General features: G+C 32.8%; 2 protein-coding genes across 2 annotated transcripts in view; both read left to right on the forward strand.

Annotated features, from left to right (window-relative positions):
• Positions 1 to 10,529: 10,529 nt before the first annotated feature.
• LOC139490039 (cysteine-rich, acidic integral membrane protein-like) lies at positions 10,530 to 12,289 on the forward strand. The gene is made up of 2 exons (XM_071276891.1): positions 10,530 to 10,626; positions 11,127 to 12,289. The coding sequence occupies exons 1-2, from the start codon at positions 10,530 to 10,532 to the stop codon at positions 12,287 to 12,289; spliced, it is 1,260 nt and encodes a 419-aa protein (XP_071132992.1).
• A 358-nt stretch (positions 12,290 to 12,647) lies between these two features.
• LOC139490357 (alpha-N-acetylgalactosamine-specific lectin-like) overlaps positions 12,648 to 16,486 on the forward strand; it is a 34,608-nt gene continuing 30,769 nt past the window's right edge. The window contains exons 1-2 of the mRNA XM_071277170.1: positions 12,648 to 12,782; positions 15,613 to 15,858. Of these exons, the coding sequence (XP_071133271.1) occupies positions 12,686 to 12,782; positions 15,613 to 15,858 (343 nt within the window). The 5' untranslated portion in view covers positions 12,648 to 12,685. The remainder of the gene's footprint in view (positions 12,783 to 15,612; positions 15,859 to 16,486) is intronic.

The following is a 16,486-nucleotide window of genomic DNA, read 5'->3' on the forward strand; positions in this document are numbered from 1 at the left end:
CGGAAAAGCAAAAGCAAATTTACAGATTTAACATTGTTGGGTTGTTGTTTAGACGAGTTGTATATACAGAGTGTACACAGCCATGTATCACCATCACTTCTGTTGATCCGATGGATAAATCTGTTGTAGAGTTGTCACTGGTTCAGACGTACTTTTATATGATAAGAAAATCAATATTAAAACCAATACAAACAATATTTAATGATCTACTTATGGTATTGAATTTTTAACCATTTAGAAAGAGTTTATTTTGATATATGGTGTTGTACTAATGACCTTACTGTTAATTTAGAAAAATCTAAAATAGTACATTTTAGAACACAGTCTGTATCTAGATCATTTTTTTTCATTTTTGTTTAATAGTAACAATATTGATATTGTTTCCCAATAGACATATTTAGGTTTATTGTTTACTGAGCATGTAAGCCAAGATAATATGGCAAAAGCAGTTGCTTGCTAAAGCCGCTAGTAGATCATTGGGTCTGTTGATATCTAAATGTAAAGCTAAGGCCACACCAATTTGATTAATAGTTCTTTGGATTTTCCCGCTCCTGTTTTGGAGAAATTGACTTTTCAATAAAAAAAAATATTTACCGCTTCCGCAAATTTTTGGGCCGCATGCCGCTCCAAAATTAGTTTATCCTTGACATTTTTTTTTCTCGTAGACGTTTTTCTTGAGCATATATTGCTCCTATTGATTCAAACGCACGTGTGATAAATCGATTTGTTAATAAAAGGTCAAAAATCGGGATGCCAACATGAAGTTGTGTGAAATCATTGCACAGGATAAGTAGTTATTAAACACACAGTTATTTGAAATGGATTTCGTTTTACCTATGAAGACTTGTTCTAGAAGACAAAATAAAAAATCTTTCGTTAGACGAAGACAATCACAACAGTACTTGTCACTCCCGATCATTGTTTAAACAGACATAGTCCGAGATTAATCTGACGTACAAATTGGCTGTTTAGCCAGAATATATGGTGTTAATTGTCCAACGGCCACAGCTTGTCAGGCAAAATAGCCGTTGGACGTCAGAGTAATCTCGGACTACAACAGACATAGATAGAGCTATTTGTCTTGGATGAAATTGATATTAAATTCACATGATTTAAAAAAATATGATATATTAATCTTATTTTCAAATTGATGAAAACCCATATCCCCTTGTTAGTTTATTGACATGCAAATAATAATAACGCATGTATTATTGGTGCAATCACTTTCAGTTTGAGATACATTTAGGTTTCAGGGGCTAAAGGAAAATGTATTTTGCCAAATCAGAATAATGCATGTGAATGTGGTTTAAGGACATACATGTACTGTATTTTAAGGGAATGTTTCATTACACTGAGATCAACATGCATAGCAGATTGCTATAAATATTTTACTCAAGATGTTGTTGAATTATTCACCTCACTCATTATGTTGATCCTTTTATGGATAAATATTTCTGACTAGATGCCAAGCAGCCAATAAACAATCACTTCTATATATGAAAACAACTGTATCAAATATATTTAATATTTTGCTAGGGCATTTTTTGAAATATATGCACATGTTTTAATTGTATTCCATAAAACCAGGTTTAATCCACCATTTTCTACATTTGAAAATGCCTGTACCAAGTCAGGAATATGACAGTTCTTGTCCATTCGTTTTTGATGCGTTTTGTTATTTGATTTTGCCATGTGATTATGGACTTTCCGAATTGATTTTCCTCTAAGTTCAGTATTTTTGTGATTTTACTTTTATACAATATATTTACCTAACTTACATAGTTCCTCTCGTTAAACTTTATGCGCTTTGCCTCCTTATTATTTACTTTTGTACACATGTGTGAATTTTTATTTAAATTCACACAGTTAAAGCTTATTTGACGAAAATGATCAAAATTATACTAAATAAAAGCTTTCCAGAAAGTTGGGTATGGTATAGACTGTACTATAGGCACACATACATCAAATTATATGCATAAGAGCATGTTTCACCTCCTTTTTCTTTGAAGTTATCCTGTTTGAACATGTACACAAATTTCTAAATTGCACAATTTAAAAAAAAATTATACCGCTCGCTCCACTTGTAGAGCACCCGCCTCAACAAAACTAATTTTCAAGAATTTTTTACAATCAATAAAATTTCGCTCGCTCGCCCCATATTTTTTGGAGCTTTTGTCCAAAGAACTATAAATCAAATTGGTGTGGCCTAACCGTGGTTTTCAATATCAATTTTTGAAATACTAAGGCTTATCTACCTCCGGAATAGATTACCCTAGCTATATTTGGCAAAACTTTTATGATGTTTTGGTCCTCAATGCTCTTCAACTTTGTTTTTCATTTGTTTTTTTCACCTTTTGTTTTATTCGAGCGTCAATGATAAGTTTTTTGTAGGAGAAACGAGGGCTGGAGCAAATACAAATTTTCAATCCTGGTATCTATGATGAGTTTATCTATATAACCATGATAACCTACTATTATTTTTGTTAAAAGTGCTTTATTTCTTTTTATTTGTTACTTGTGGTGACCTCGAGCATCAATGAAGAAACATTAATTTAATTCTTGAAATGACCAGTCAAACTTAGGTACACTTAAAAGTTTATTTTATATGTGTTTTTGTGCCCAATTAATACAAGTCGTTTTTATTAAACGACAAAACAAAGCAATAATACTAAAATGTCAATTCACAGTTTTCATATTTAAGATAATAGGAGATATCAGTTAGACAGCAAGCCAAATGTAGACAAATGATCTTTAATGGTTGTCTATTCATACAATTTTGACTTCTGGATCCCAATTATTGTGGCGTTGACCAATTATGTCTTCTTGTGATGTTCGCACAATTCGATATAAGAAACTAAAACAGCCGTCATACAAGTGGGAGATTTATTTAGCTTTAAAACCAGGTTCAACCCAAAAATGTCTTCGAAAAAATTCTTATACCAAGTAAAGAATAGGACAATAGTTTTATTATACGTTCCGCTGGTTGATAAAAGTCCCGCGTTTTTACAATTTGTTTGTACTTCTCACGTTTGATTTGACATCGGTATTTTTGTTGGTACATTTTTTCATTATTGTTACTAGCACGCAGAAACAAAACGTATATATTGTCAAGAATGTATCACTGTTCAAGCTTAGTAAATTTAGGATGCGGTTTCCATAATGAGGGTCGACGTATTTTCATGGAGAACCAACAACGAAATTTAAATTTTGATATAGTCAGGATTCTGCTTCGTCCAATTTAACTCCCCATTACACCACTTTTTTACAATTGTGAAAACAGAAGTCAGTGAATGAATGACGCGCTGTCAATTTAGCTCTTGAAAACTAGTAAATTCATCTATATGGCGTCATTTGATCTTCACATAAGGGTTGTATTTAGTCTAAGATAAATTAATTTCTAGCTATTATTAAGTATTAATTTATATAGTATACTTCTGACCATTTGTCAACATACAAATATTGTCTGATCAAGGGGAATTTTCGAAATAAAAATAAATAAAAAGGCAATGAAAAGAATCTATTTAGATATTGATTTTTAACGTTATGCACATTCCAAACAAGACCCAGATAATGAGATCATTGCCCAATATTACTGGTGACAGCGATGAAAATGAATACTTTATTTGTTCATACTTTTATCTTTCTGTAGATGTTTTTGGCGGAATTTATGTCTATGCACAAAAAAGATCCCCATGTGTTTGCACTATAATCGCAAAGCAGGGCTTATATGCGTCAAAATCGCTTTTCTGGTTTCTATTTGATACTAGACGGTAATTAAACAGTTACTCATCATAATCAGCAATGAATATTATTGGTTACTCGGAAACTACTGTTGTTAGTCATATAATTGTATATATTTTGGTTTGCCTTAGCATGTATATGTTTCTTAAATAAAATATTCATTCATTTATTCATTCTATTCTATAACTACAAATTATTAAGACAATTTCTATAATGTCCGACCAAATAGATTAGTACATGTATGTGCATGAAGCTAATTGCAATAGATATTACGGATTGGATACAAATAAAAGAAAAAAACATATACTTAGTATATGATTTGTGTTTGTAAACATAGGTCAAAGAAACCGATATTGCCGAGAAACATTCAATTAGGCCTCTAGTTGTTGGTCCTGCAGAATCTTGTATGTGACATTGTGGCTGTTATTATTATCTATCATAGTATAGTGAACTTTGTTTAATTAGTTCGATACTGAATCCAAAGTACAAAATCGATAAAACTCTAAAAGATTAAAAATCAAATACGAAACGAGAGATTACCAGAAAGTTCTCTAGAAATATCAGCGTTAAATCAGGTGCTGGTTTGTCTAAGTTCCTTTTACTTTTATTGATGACGAACGTTAAACTTTATCTCAGCATTATCTTATTTTTGTATGGCTTCCTTCGTAACAAGGATTCACAGCATGTAATGATATAACATCGGATCAGTTTATGAAAGAAAAACATATTTCTTAGAAAGCTAAAGTATTTATTCCCGCGTTGTTTGAACAATAAAATAACCTAATTAGACAATGAATTGATGGATATAGACATAAAGAACATGGTACATTTTATATGCACACGAAAACACAACAATTTCTTTGTTTCGATAATAAGACCAGATAGTTAACACAGTTTTCTCGGTTGTGACGTTGTAGAAGCCTTTACAATTGATTAGCATATAACCGGTAGTATTTACAGTCTAAATGACAGACAGTTCAAGTGAAAAGGATAAGGCTTTCACTTAAATTGACGATCATACATAGTGTTAACATTGCATTGTATTAAGTTTTCATTACAGACAGGTTACGTATTAAATTGTCTTTTCCCGTCAATATTATATAGGAATGTTAGTTGGGTCATGGAAGTATTGATTTGACAATATAATACTTCCATGGTTGGGTTAACCCGCTGATAAATGATCGCATCAATTTACGAGGGGGGTCATTTACTAGTTTACTACTACACAGAAACGCATGGCTCTTTATACTTATATACTTCATTATGTTTTTTTTAATTCAGATAAATATACCTGACTTTTTTCAACAATTTTTTGGTTTTTGTTTAAAAATTTCAATTTTATAATTTGGATTATTTTGACCTGCTGACAAGATATAAAGGTAAAACTAATGGAATACACAAGGCCACATGTTACCCATGAGACTTCTATAGTCTAAGCTCACACCTAGAACACATTTATTAGACTGTTCGATAAGTTGTTTTCTTCAAAGTGTCTTTTTTAATTTTTTATTATGAATTGTAAACTTATTTTGTTGATTAATGTATGGCTTCAATTCAATCGGGGTATAACTGTGCATTATTCAATAAACATTTGGCTATTATTATTGTTTTTAATATAATAGTGTTGTATCATGCATGTGTACTGATAATTTCATGTGTTTTGTGTACTCGTAACGAAACGTAGCTGGCTTTTTGCTAGTCCAAATAATTATGAAGTCTGGCAAGGCTATTTTAATTCTTTTTTCTGGGACGCCTTCCTACGACGTTATATAAAGTCTATAAATCATTTTTTACGTCTGGACTTTGAGAGCAAATTTTTGGGGGAACTTTGCGACCTACTTTTCACATGATATTTTCATTGCCGGTTAGAAATTCTTACGTAGTGACAAAGTCCTACCTTTTTTGTGCTTATTGATGCAAAATATTTCCAGAATATATCCAAAAGAAATGATAAAATAAGATACGATTCCATTTAAAGTGGATAAATATTTATTTTACTTTCAACATGATATCCCAGAACTCCCAAAAAAAAACGTCACTTCCGGTGAATATGAAATATCCAAATCTGTAAAATTTGATGGACCCGAATTTCCGGAAATTCTGGTCAGTCAAATTTTACCGAGTTTAATATTTTATACTTTTCGGAAGTGTCGAAGGAAGGCGTCCCAGAAAAAAAAAATAAATAGCCTTGCAAGACGTCCTAATTATTTGGACTAGCTTTTTCACCCCGTAAAACCCCGATACAAATAAATCCGGATGTTGACGCGTTCGAAGCGAAAATCAGGACAACATTTAGTATGACAACGAATCGCGCGGCCTCTCTAGAACTTATTTGAGTATATATAAATATGTCAATGTGTATGTTAGTTTATTTATTCAATTATACGTTTGGTGTAAGTTTTAGATATTGCATAGAACGTTTGATAAAACTGCTAGATGCAAAACGCACAGACATGTTGCAATTTCATACGTTTTATGAGGTAAACAATGCTGAATATCTTTTCGTGCATACACCTTTGCATATTAATACCTTAAGCAATAATAAATAACTATACGTTGAATTACTACGTGTCTTCAAATGTTCCCTAGAACTTAGAATAAACACAATATCATACTAAATAAATGTTCTCTTACTGTATTGTTCGTTCAATCAAATGTGTCGCGTTCGTTGTGCGTTTTTAAATAATCACTGTACAGTTCGTTGACAAAAACCGTCACAAATCACTTTCTTGTCAAGGTATTCGAGATGGTGTCGGCGACCCTTTTTCTGTTTTTAATGTAAATGTTTATCTGTTAACTTAGTCAAAGTAGTTTAACTTAAAATATCTGTCATCCAAAGCCAAAATTGCAATATTTAACCAGCGTGACATCTGAGGAATGCTTCTATTGAAAATTGGGACTTTCAACGTTATTCCAGATGAAATGTACAGTTAATACATATATTCCAGTAGAAATAAAGTTTCAAAAAATATAGTACAGTCAATAAAACTTTAATGACTTACTTTTCACAATTTGAGACTCTTCCAAATGCCGATGTTGGTCCAAATTCGCCTAGACGAAAGCAGACATAGGAACTCGTGGAACTTAATTTGCCGAATGCCATAGATGGCATTCCAACTGCTTTATTATTTTTTATATATGTATAAAGCTTTGAAGATGTGATGTGGTGGCCAGTGAGACTGACAACTTTCCATCAAAGTTTAAATGAAGTGGGTGTATAAAGCAATTATTATATTCCAATGTACAACATTTAACAATGAGGAAAACCTATACCATAAAGTCGGCTAAAAAAGGCCCCGATATAAAACAAAATAAAACGATAAAACTACCGGTAATATTTTTACAACTTATGAATTATGTATTAAAGAAGAAGAAAAAATGACAGATCTATATAACCAATGTACTACAGGCTCCTGACGTTGGACCGATACAAAAGAATTGCGGCGGGATTAAACACGTGAGCCCCCAACCCTCTCCTTAACCTGGGACACTGGTGTAACAGCACAACATGATAAAAAAAAAACCTGTACAGTTGCAATTGGCTCAACTCAAAATGTCGGTACAAGGCAGAATAACCATATACAATATCGACAAAGGAGTAATTTTAGTAACTGATAGTTTTTTTTAAAGCGAATTACAACTAAGAGGTAAATCATGTATCTAAAGTATTAATCAGTAGATATCTAACGCTTTTAGGTAAAGACGTAATAAAACGCATGGACTTGTGCAATGCCAAATATAAACAGTATCGAGAGGATGTACGGTATTATGAGTTCTCATAAGTGTGCATATATTGTAATAATATTAAGTGATTAACCGGTACAGCATAACTTTCTATATTGTAGCCAAATTTTTTTTATTCATGAAAGAATTTGGTAAAGGATGACTGTGAAATATACTATTAGATATGGTCACTTTGGTTTTTTTCCGACCGGCAGTAAAACGTGACCGAAGTTGGTTACCCGTTTAGTTGTGTGGGATGTAAAAGTACGCAGTCACGTCCAGTCCGAATGGGAATATAAGATCCAATGTCTTGAGTAAAGAGAGTGCTACTAACTACACTGTACGAACCCCTGCAAAAACTTTATGAGAGGTCCATAAATGACCTGTTGAAAGGCAACATTTGTGTCCTTATTCAATATACCTCATTTTATCCCGTGGCAGTCCAAACTTCCCAAACGTAATTCCGGAGGGCCTCCTTCCAGGACCTACATATAGTATGTGTTGCTACTTTGTGCTTATCCTGAACATGCATGACATATTTGCAAGTGAACGTTAAGCAACACACAATCAGCCATTACGTACGCGTGTCATAAACAAATAAAAGGGTCCAGAAATTGTTCAGTACCAACTGCGGAACGTTTCAATTTTTATTGATAACTATTTAGACATGAAAGAAGAAACACAGCAAATGTCTAAGGTTAGGTTGATGATTGATGCTTTGCTCATCTGCATAATTTACCCATGACGCCAAGGGTAACTGGGGAATATAAATATGGTCCCTTTGGTCTTCTCCGAAATAAGTAAAAATTTGAATGAAATGCATATGGGTGGGTATAGACTTTAAGGTGCTTATAATAACCAGAATGACCAATCATTTAGATTTTGGCATCACAGTAGAAAGACTAATATTCGAAGAAATTAAGCATAATCTTTATACCTTAAACATTAAACAAACAAAAAAACATAATTGAAAAAGCAAACCAGTTATAATTAAGAATTATCTCTTCATCTTTATATCTTCACATAAAAGTAACTGTATTACTATTGATGGCTATCAGTTACATGTTTATTGTATACACATATTCTTCAGCCTTAATGTAACTCTATTGTAATCTATGACCCCTAGGACCCGCCTCTGAGATTCAGGCCAAATGGCTTAAACTATAATCCATTGATTGTTTTTATTGCTGTCTATATAAAAAAATGTGGTATTGAAAAACTCTTCGCAAGAGACCAAACGAAACAAAAATGAACAACTATAGGTCACCGTACGGCCTTCAACAATGAACAAAGCCCATACCGCATGTTTAGCTATAAAACACACCGAAATAACAAATGTAAAACAATTCGTACGAGAAAACTACCGGCCCAATTTATGCACAAAACAGTGAACAAAAAAATATATATAACCACTGAATTACACGCTCCTGGCTTTGGACAGGCACATACCGAATATGGCGGGATTAAACATGTTAGCGGGCACCCAACCCACCACCTAACCGTACATTAAATGTCGCATGGTAAAAACTTTCAAAAATGCTATCAAATTAGAAATCGGACGTGTGTATCTGTATGCTTAGCCATATTTGCATCTGTCGAGTTATTGTATTTCCTACCTTTGATAACTATTCCTACCAATTTACACTTTTTTATACATATGGATTTTTTTACATGTACTAATTTCCTCCAAGAGTGTTTCGACAATATAACGGATATTATGGGTTGCTGTCTGCATGTTATGGTGGGAAAATATTATTTTCATACATGCATATTGGTTATAATCATACCAAAGCATAATTTAAGACATGCAAAATTCATTGACACACGCAATATTGTGTCAACAAAGCGTACAGTATAAAAAGGTGTAACGACAACGAATCGTACACAACATGAAAATAAAGACACTTTAAAACGTTTTTTTGTTTGTTTCTAGATACAACATAAACAAACGATCTTTATAAGTTGGTCAATTTATACTATGACATTTTCAACAAGAGGCTGTCACAACGACAGCAAACCGGATTTATTAACATTTATTTGTGTCCTGGTAATATCACAAGAACCATAACTGATGAATGCTGAAAGTGAAAATCGTCAATATCAAATTTGACCTCCATTTTGTAGTCAGTATCAACATATTAAAATTTGAAAAGCTTAGATTGAATGGTTCATTAGTAAATGCAACAACGTGAATGGAAACGCCATTTTACGATCTTTCAAGAACCAACTCCAGAACGGTAAAAGTCAAAATCGTCATTATTGAACTTGACCTCTATTTTGTCACCAGTAACAACATATAAAAATTTCAAAAGCTTTGGTTGAATGGTTTATGAGAAAATGCACGGACACGACTGGAAACCCCATTTTTCAATCTTTCAAGAACCATAACTCCTGAACGGTAAAAGTCAAAATCGTCATTATTAAACTTGACCTCTATTTTGTCACCAGTAACAACATATAAAAATTTCAAAAGCTTTGGTTGAATGGTTTATGAGAAAATGCACGGACACGACTGGAAACACCATTTTTTCAATCTTTCAAGAACCATAACTCCTGAACGGTAAAAGTCAAAATCGTCATTATTGAACTTGACCTCCATTTTGTCATCAGTAACAATATATTAAAATTTGGGAAGCTTTGGTAGAACAGTTCATGCGTAAATGCACGGACACGACTGGAAACTCCATTTTTCAATCTTTCAAGAACCATAACTCCTGAACCGTAAAAGTCAAAATCGCCATTATTGAACTTGACCTTCATTTAGTTGTCAGTAACAGCATATTAAAATTTTAAAAGCTTTGGTTGAACGGTTCATGAGTTAATGCACGGACAACATTTGATTGCCGCCCGGCCGCCCGCCGTACATCCCCAAATCAATAACCGACATTTTTGTCACAAAAATCCGGTTAAAAATGTATGTTTTAAAAACTATGAGGTACGAGTAACATCCAGTTTTGAATATTTAAAAATACCAAGCACGTTTCATCATTGATATCGTCGTGCGTTTTTTGATATTTGTATATAAAAATGTCACACATTTGAACTTTTAGTAACTAATGAATATTATGGCAAAGAATATATTGGAGCAAAATATCCAAAGAATAGATATTGGATTTTCTTTAAAAGTATTAATTCCTTACTGTCTGAACTCAGTGTTACACGGTGTGTTCGATTTGAACGCGCCAACGTCTGGTTTCATCTGTATCGGGGTTATACAGGGTGTTTTTGCTTGTGAAATAAACTAACACTACCGGTTTATATATATAAATTATTGCGTCCAAGTCGTCTTACTCATTGACATTCATTAGAAACCCTGATATTTGAAAGCCAAAAAATGTATAAGAACTTGAAAGATCTTGAAAAGCAAAGAAAGAACGAACGACCAATAGGAACATGCATGTCAAAATGTCATGAACTCAATTAAGCTGAAATCCGTTAAATGGTAATGTTAACAAGTGCAGACAGAGAGATATAATACAATTGTATTATATGTCTCTGGTACAGGCCACTGGTTGTTTTAACAATGAGCAAAATCGGCAATACAATATAAGCTACAAAAGGCCCGACATGACAAAATGCGAAAATACAGCGGCCTGGTGTATATAATAACAACACACGAAAAAAATGACAATAGTAAGCTAAAGACAACCAATGGATTACAGGACATACAGAGACAAAAGACAACCAATGGATTACAGGACATACAGAGACAAAAGACAACCAATGGATTACAGGACATACAGAGACAAAAGACAACCAATGGATTACAGGACATACAGTGACAAAAGACAACCAATGGATTACAGGACATACAGTGACAAAAGACAACCAATGGATTACAGGACATACAGAGACAAAAGACAACCAATGGATTAAAGGACATACAGAGACAAAAGACAACCAATGGATTACAGGACATACAGAGACAAAAGACAACCAATGGATTACAGGACATACAGAGACAAAAGACAACCAATGGATTACAGGACATACAGAGACAAAAGACAACCAATGGATTACAGGACATACAGAAGCTATCGACAACCAATGGATTACAGGACATACAGAGACAAAAGACAACCAATGGATTACAGGACATACAGAGACAAAAGACAACCAATGGATTACAGGACATACAGAAGCTATCGACAACCAATGGATTACAGGACATACAGTGACAAAAGACAACCAATGGATTACAGGACATACAGTGACAAAAGACAACCAATGGATTACAGGACATACAGAAGCTATCGACAACCAATGGATTACAGGACATACAGAGACAAAAGACAACCAATGGATTACAGGACATACAGTGACAAAAGACAACCAATGGATTACAGGACAAACAGTGACAAAAGACAACCAATGGATTACAGGACATACAGAGACAAAAGACAACCAATGGATTACAGGACATACAGAGACAAAAGACAACCAATGGATTACAGGACATACAGAGACAAAAGACAACCAATGGATTACAGGACATACAGAAGCTATCGACAACCAATGGATTACAGGACAGACAGAGACAAAAGACAACCAATGGATTACAGGACATACAGAGACAAAAGACAACCAATGGATTACAAGACAACCAACGGATTACAGGACATACAGAGACAAAAGACAACCAACGGACTACAGGACAGACAGAGACAAAAGACAACCAATGGATTACAGGACATACAGAGACAAAAGACAACCAACGGATTACAGGACATACAGAGACAAAAGACAACCAATGGATTACAGGACAGACAGAAGCTATCGACAACCAATGGATTATAGGCTCTTGACAAGTAATTTTAAAACATAATAGGAAAATAAATTGTGCAAATGATTTTTAGTTCTGACGAAAGTTCAGAATAATAAACTGCTTAAAATTATCATGATACATAGATGTGGAGTTCGTTTAAATGACATCACAATCATAACAAGTGAAATTTTCAGATTTGTCCACAGGCCACATTCTCTTATAATAAACCTTTTTAGAAATCATAGAAATGTCATCCGTTAAAAATCGAGTTATCGATCTCATCATTTATCTATTTTATTTAAGCCAATCAAGAAATTTCTAGTAACAGTGGGATGCACTAAACATCACACACAAAATTTCAATTCTTCAATAAAACAAAAAATTATCTGGTATTTCTCTCATAAATATTTTGCGATGTAATATGGTCATTGTAGTTCAGAATAACGTTCACCAAACATGGTAGTATACTCTTTAAAGAACTTACGGAATAAATTTTGTAATTTATTTACTCTACTTTGGATTATTTCAGAATCTGACTTGATTTACACTTCTGGTAAGTATAAATTAGAAAAATAATTAAAAAAAAAAGATAAAAAAAATAAATTAGGACTTATATTGTAAATGCTTTTACAACTTAAAACTTGGATAGAGAGTTGTCTCATACCACATTTTCTTACCTATAATATATCACATTCTTTCTCACATGGCTATTGCATGGAAAATATCATTTCAGGAATTTAACCCAACAATTAATCAATGTAAACACTTTGTGAAATATTTCATTGTCAAACATTCATCAATATCGACACTTTCTGTATTTTTATTATCGAAATCAATTGGTATATTTTCATAAGATTGGGCGGCTTTTTTATTTATTTCATTTTCATTTCTTTCTTCTTGTTAAGTCTAACGCTTCATTTCAGCTATAGAAGTGCGAACTAAGAATCAAAACGTTGAACCCACAACTTCACCTAATGCCTCGAATGAATTTCAGTGAAACTTTCACGGACTCTTTTAAATTTTCAATTTATAAAAATATTCAACTTGTATTAATTTATGTGTCTTATTTATTGATCCATTTGATTTCTTCTAGCGTTCTATAGAACAACTTGGTCATTGTCGTATCTTCAAAAAGGGTAGACATCTTGAATCTGCAATTCTTATATGAACAATTGCAATTTTCATTGAACATTTCTGACATTTTCAAGTTGTCATTTGTGCATATATCCTATTCTATTTTCAATCTAGACTAAACGATGCAAAGTAAAGACTCTTGTAATAATTCATCTAGTTAGGATGGTGTATTCGTTAATTTCCCTAATAAGAGCAATCATTGATAAAGACAAGAATAATACAAGAATTGACGAGAACATGACTTGGTACAGACACACAAGCGTGTGCCTGTATTAAATAAGGTTAAGCTCACCAGTGTGAGATATAGTATTCTCTAAGTTTTCACTATCTTTACATTTCCCATCCGATTGTGAAAAAAAAAATCTTCATTGGTGAAATAACGTACTGTTCTCGGCAAATGATTGGTCGAGATTTTATTATAAAGTAAAATTTACTTGACTTCTTTTGAATTTTCTTTTGTGACATCATATAACAAGGCGACAATGTCTGAATACGTCACATTAAGAACACATCTGTTTCTGCAAATCTTTGAACGTGAAGGATAAAGACCCTTAGAGGAACAGATTCCACCACTATAAGTCGTGTATAACGATATTTTCCACCCTCAACAGTTAAACCCAAAGTATTTAAAAAACTCGAAATATTTAAACATTATAACTGTTTCAAGTGAAGAAATATATTAACACACCTATCGCAGTGGTTAAATCTATATTTACATGTCGTCCGTCGTCGTCCGTTTACATTAAACAAAATCGTCATTAAAACTTATAGCAAAATCAAACCAAACTTGGTCACACTCATCAAGTTTAAACAATGATACAAAAGGTAAAAAAAACTAGTAATTTATACCTCCTGCTTATTTAGACAAAGCTGCCAGACGACTTCTAATAGGAATATTTTTGCCATTTTTGCCTTTTGACTTGAAAAAAATACTAGATATATAGAAAATCTATATTCTATCACAAAATAAATTTAGGAAAACAAATATCTATCATAGTTTGAAACACGATCTGCAAGATGAATTCTGTTGATAAGGCATGGCCATTTGATCCGTCAACGGTTCTCCTTATAGATTTGCATTGCTGTAAATATAGACAATGCGATTTCCCATAGAAAGTCCTTTTCGGCTTAAATTGTACCACTTTTACAATGAAATATCGAAAAACAATTATATCCTAGAGTGGAATGCGCATAAGCACCACTATTGTTTACACAGTTCAAAATATAGAGGTGTGCAGCATATTTTCATTTTTGATATGCCCCTTACTTCTATGAGTTTAGACTTATGTAGACGAAACGCGCGTTTGGCGTACAAAATTATAATCCTGGTACCTTTGATAACTAATTATACCTAAATTATGCTCTACACCTACCTTCACTTTTGGTCTACCTTTTTTAATTTTTAATTTTCATATATTGAGTCTTTTTTTTCTTTTTTTTTCGGTTTCTATTTTGATTTTTTTCCCAATTTGTTTATATGTACATGTGTCATTGTTTTTTATGCATTGTAAAGCGCTTAGAGTAAATGTTTATTTAGATAAGCGCTATATAAGCACTGTAAATAATAATAATAATAACTCAGAATGAAAGGCGGCCGCTAATTATGTTTATGTATACTGGTAACATTCCAAAGTTATGTCTCTATGAGAAGGTACATAGAGATCATATCTTGTAAACAGTCCGTATGCAAAGCAAACTATCTTTAAATATTAAATTTATCCCCGAAAGAGAAGTGGTTTGTGAAACTGCTGTATTTACAAACTGCAACACATAGGTGTAATTGCACATCAGTTAAGATATTTACACATGCGTCTTTTTTTTAAGCAAAAGCTGTTGCAGCTAACGAGAAACTTCTAACAGCAAAATTGATTAATTTCCACAGATGAAGTCTCAGTCCACTCCTTATAGACGTCATAGTCCGTAAATGATGACATTCGCCGATTTCTTGCATTGTGACAAAACGTTAAGTGGAGTATATTTCGTGGACTGAATCGACGCATGACATATTGTGAAAGCATTTGTACTTGTTTGAAGGCAATTTTTAATCCCTATTCAACTGCTTGAACTGAGTCGATTTGCTGTTGTCTCAACAATGTTAAAATCATCATTATTATTATTGTTGAGGTTGTCATCATTTCTTTTTGAAAATAGATGAAGTAGATTTTTTTCATTTGGTGAATTGTAGAAATTTCAATTTTTTAAATTTGGAAAAATTAGAAAATCACAAAAAAAGTTCTTTTTATTTGCAGAAGTACGTGAAATGATTTGGACTCAAGATGAAACTTACAATAATCTTACATTGTCGGCAGGCTTTGTATGGCAAAAGACTGCTCACAGTCGTTTAAAATGTTCGGTCACGTGCACAAACGATGAACGATGTGGCGCCTTTTTCTTTTCCGATGCAGACAAGTCATGTTTAGCAACTCCGTTCTTACTTAAATCCGCCGGAGAAGGAATTACCGTCATTGGAACAGAGTATTACTTTTTTCGACCAGGTATGATTATGAATATTATAAAAGAGATAAGGGAAGAGTTTTCTAAATAAGATATTATTGCACGTACGATCATAGCTAATAGATAGTATCTATAAATGAATGATACTATATATAAACGTATATTTAAATGTCAAATCCTATTTTGCAGCCATTTGTCATCTTTGATTGTTGAATTATATTGCGAAGTGAGAGTTCCTGGTTAACTTATTATTTGTGGTGAGTTATCAATCGTTTGCAACCAACTCCTGTCCTTCCGATTCTTTTGTTTAAATAGAAACAGTTTTGTTAAACTTTAGATTTTTAAATTATAATTTTCTAGTTATGCATTTGTATTATTATACTTGCATGTGTGCACATAAACAAGTATTCGATTCATTCATTTGAACGATTATTTACACATTTGTTTTCCAATGAAGATATTTACAAAACGTGAAGGGAATATGACATATCGTATTGTCAATATATAATTGATGGAAACAGTGGCTCTTTCTATTTACTGGTAAAACTATAGGTGTGTGTATCATTTGTCGAAGATGGTTTTGTACTACTATTAATTAACCAATATTACTTACGAGCTTTCATTCCATCATTCAAGTGGTATAAAAAAAACATTAAAAACAAACTATAG

The sequence above is a fragment of the Mytilus edulis genome, chromosome 9 (assembly GCF_963676685.1).
Source record: "Mytilus edulis chromosome 9, xbMytEdul2.2, whole genome shotgun sequence".
NCBI lineage: Eukaryota > Metazoa > Mollusca > Bivalvia > Mytilida > Mytilidae > Mytilus > Mytilus edulis.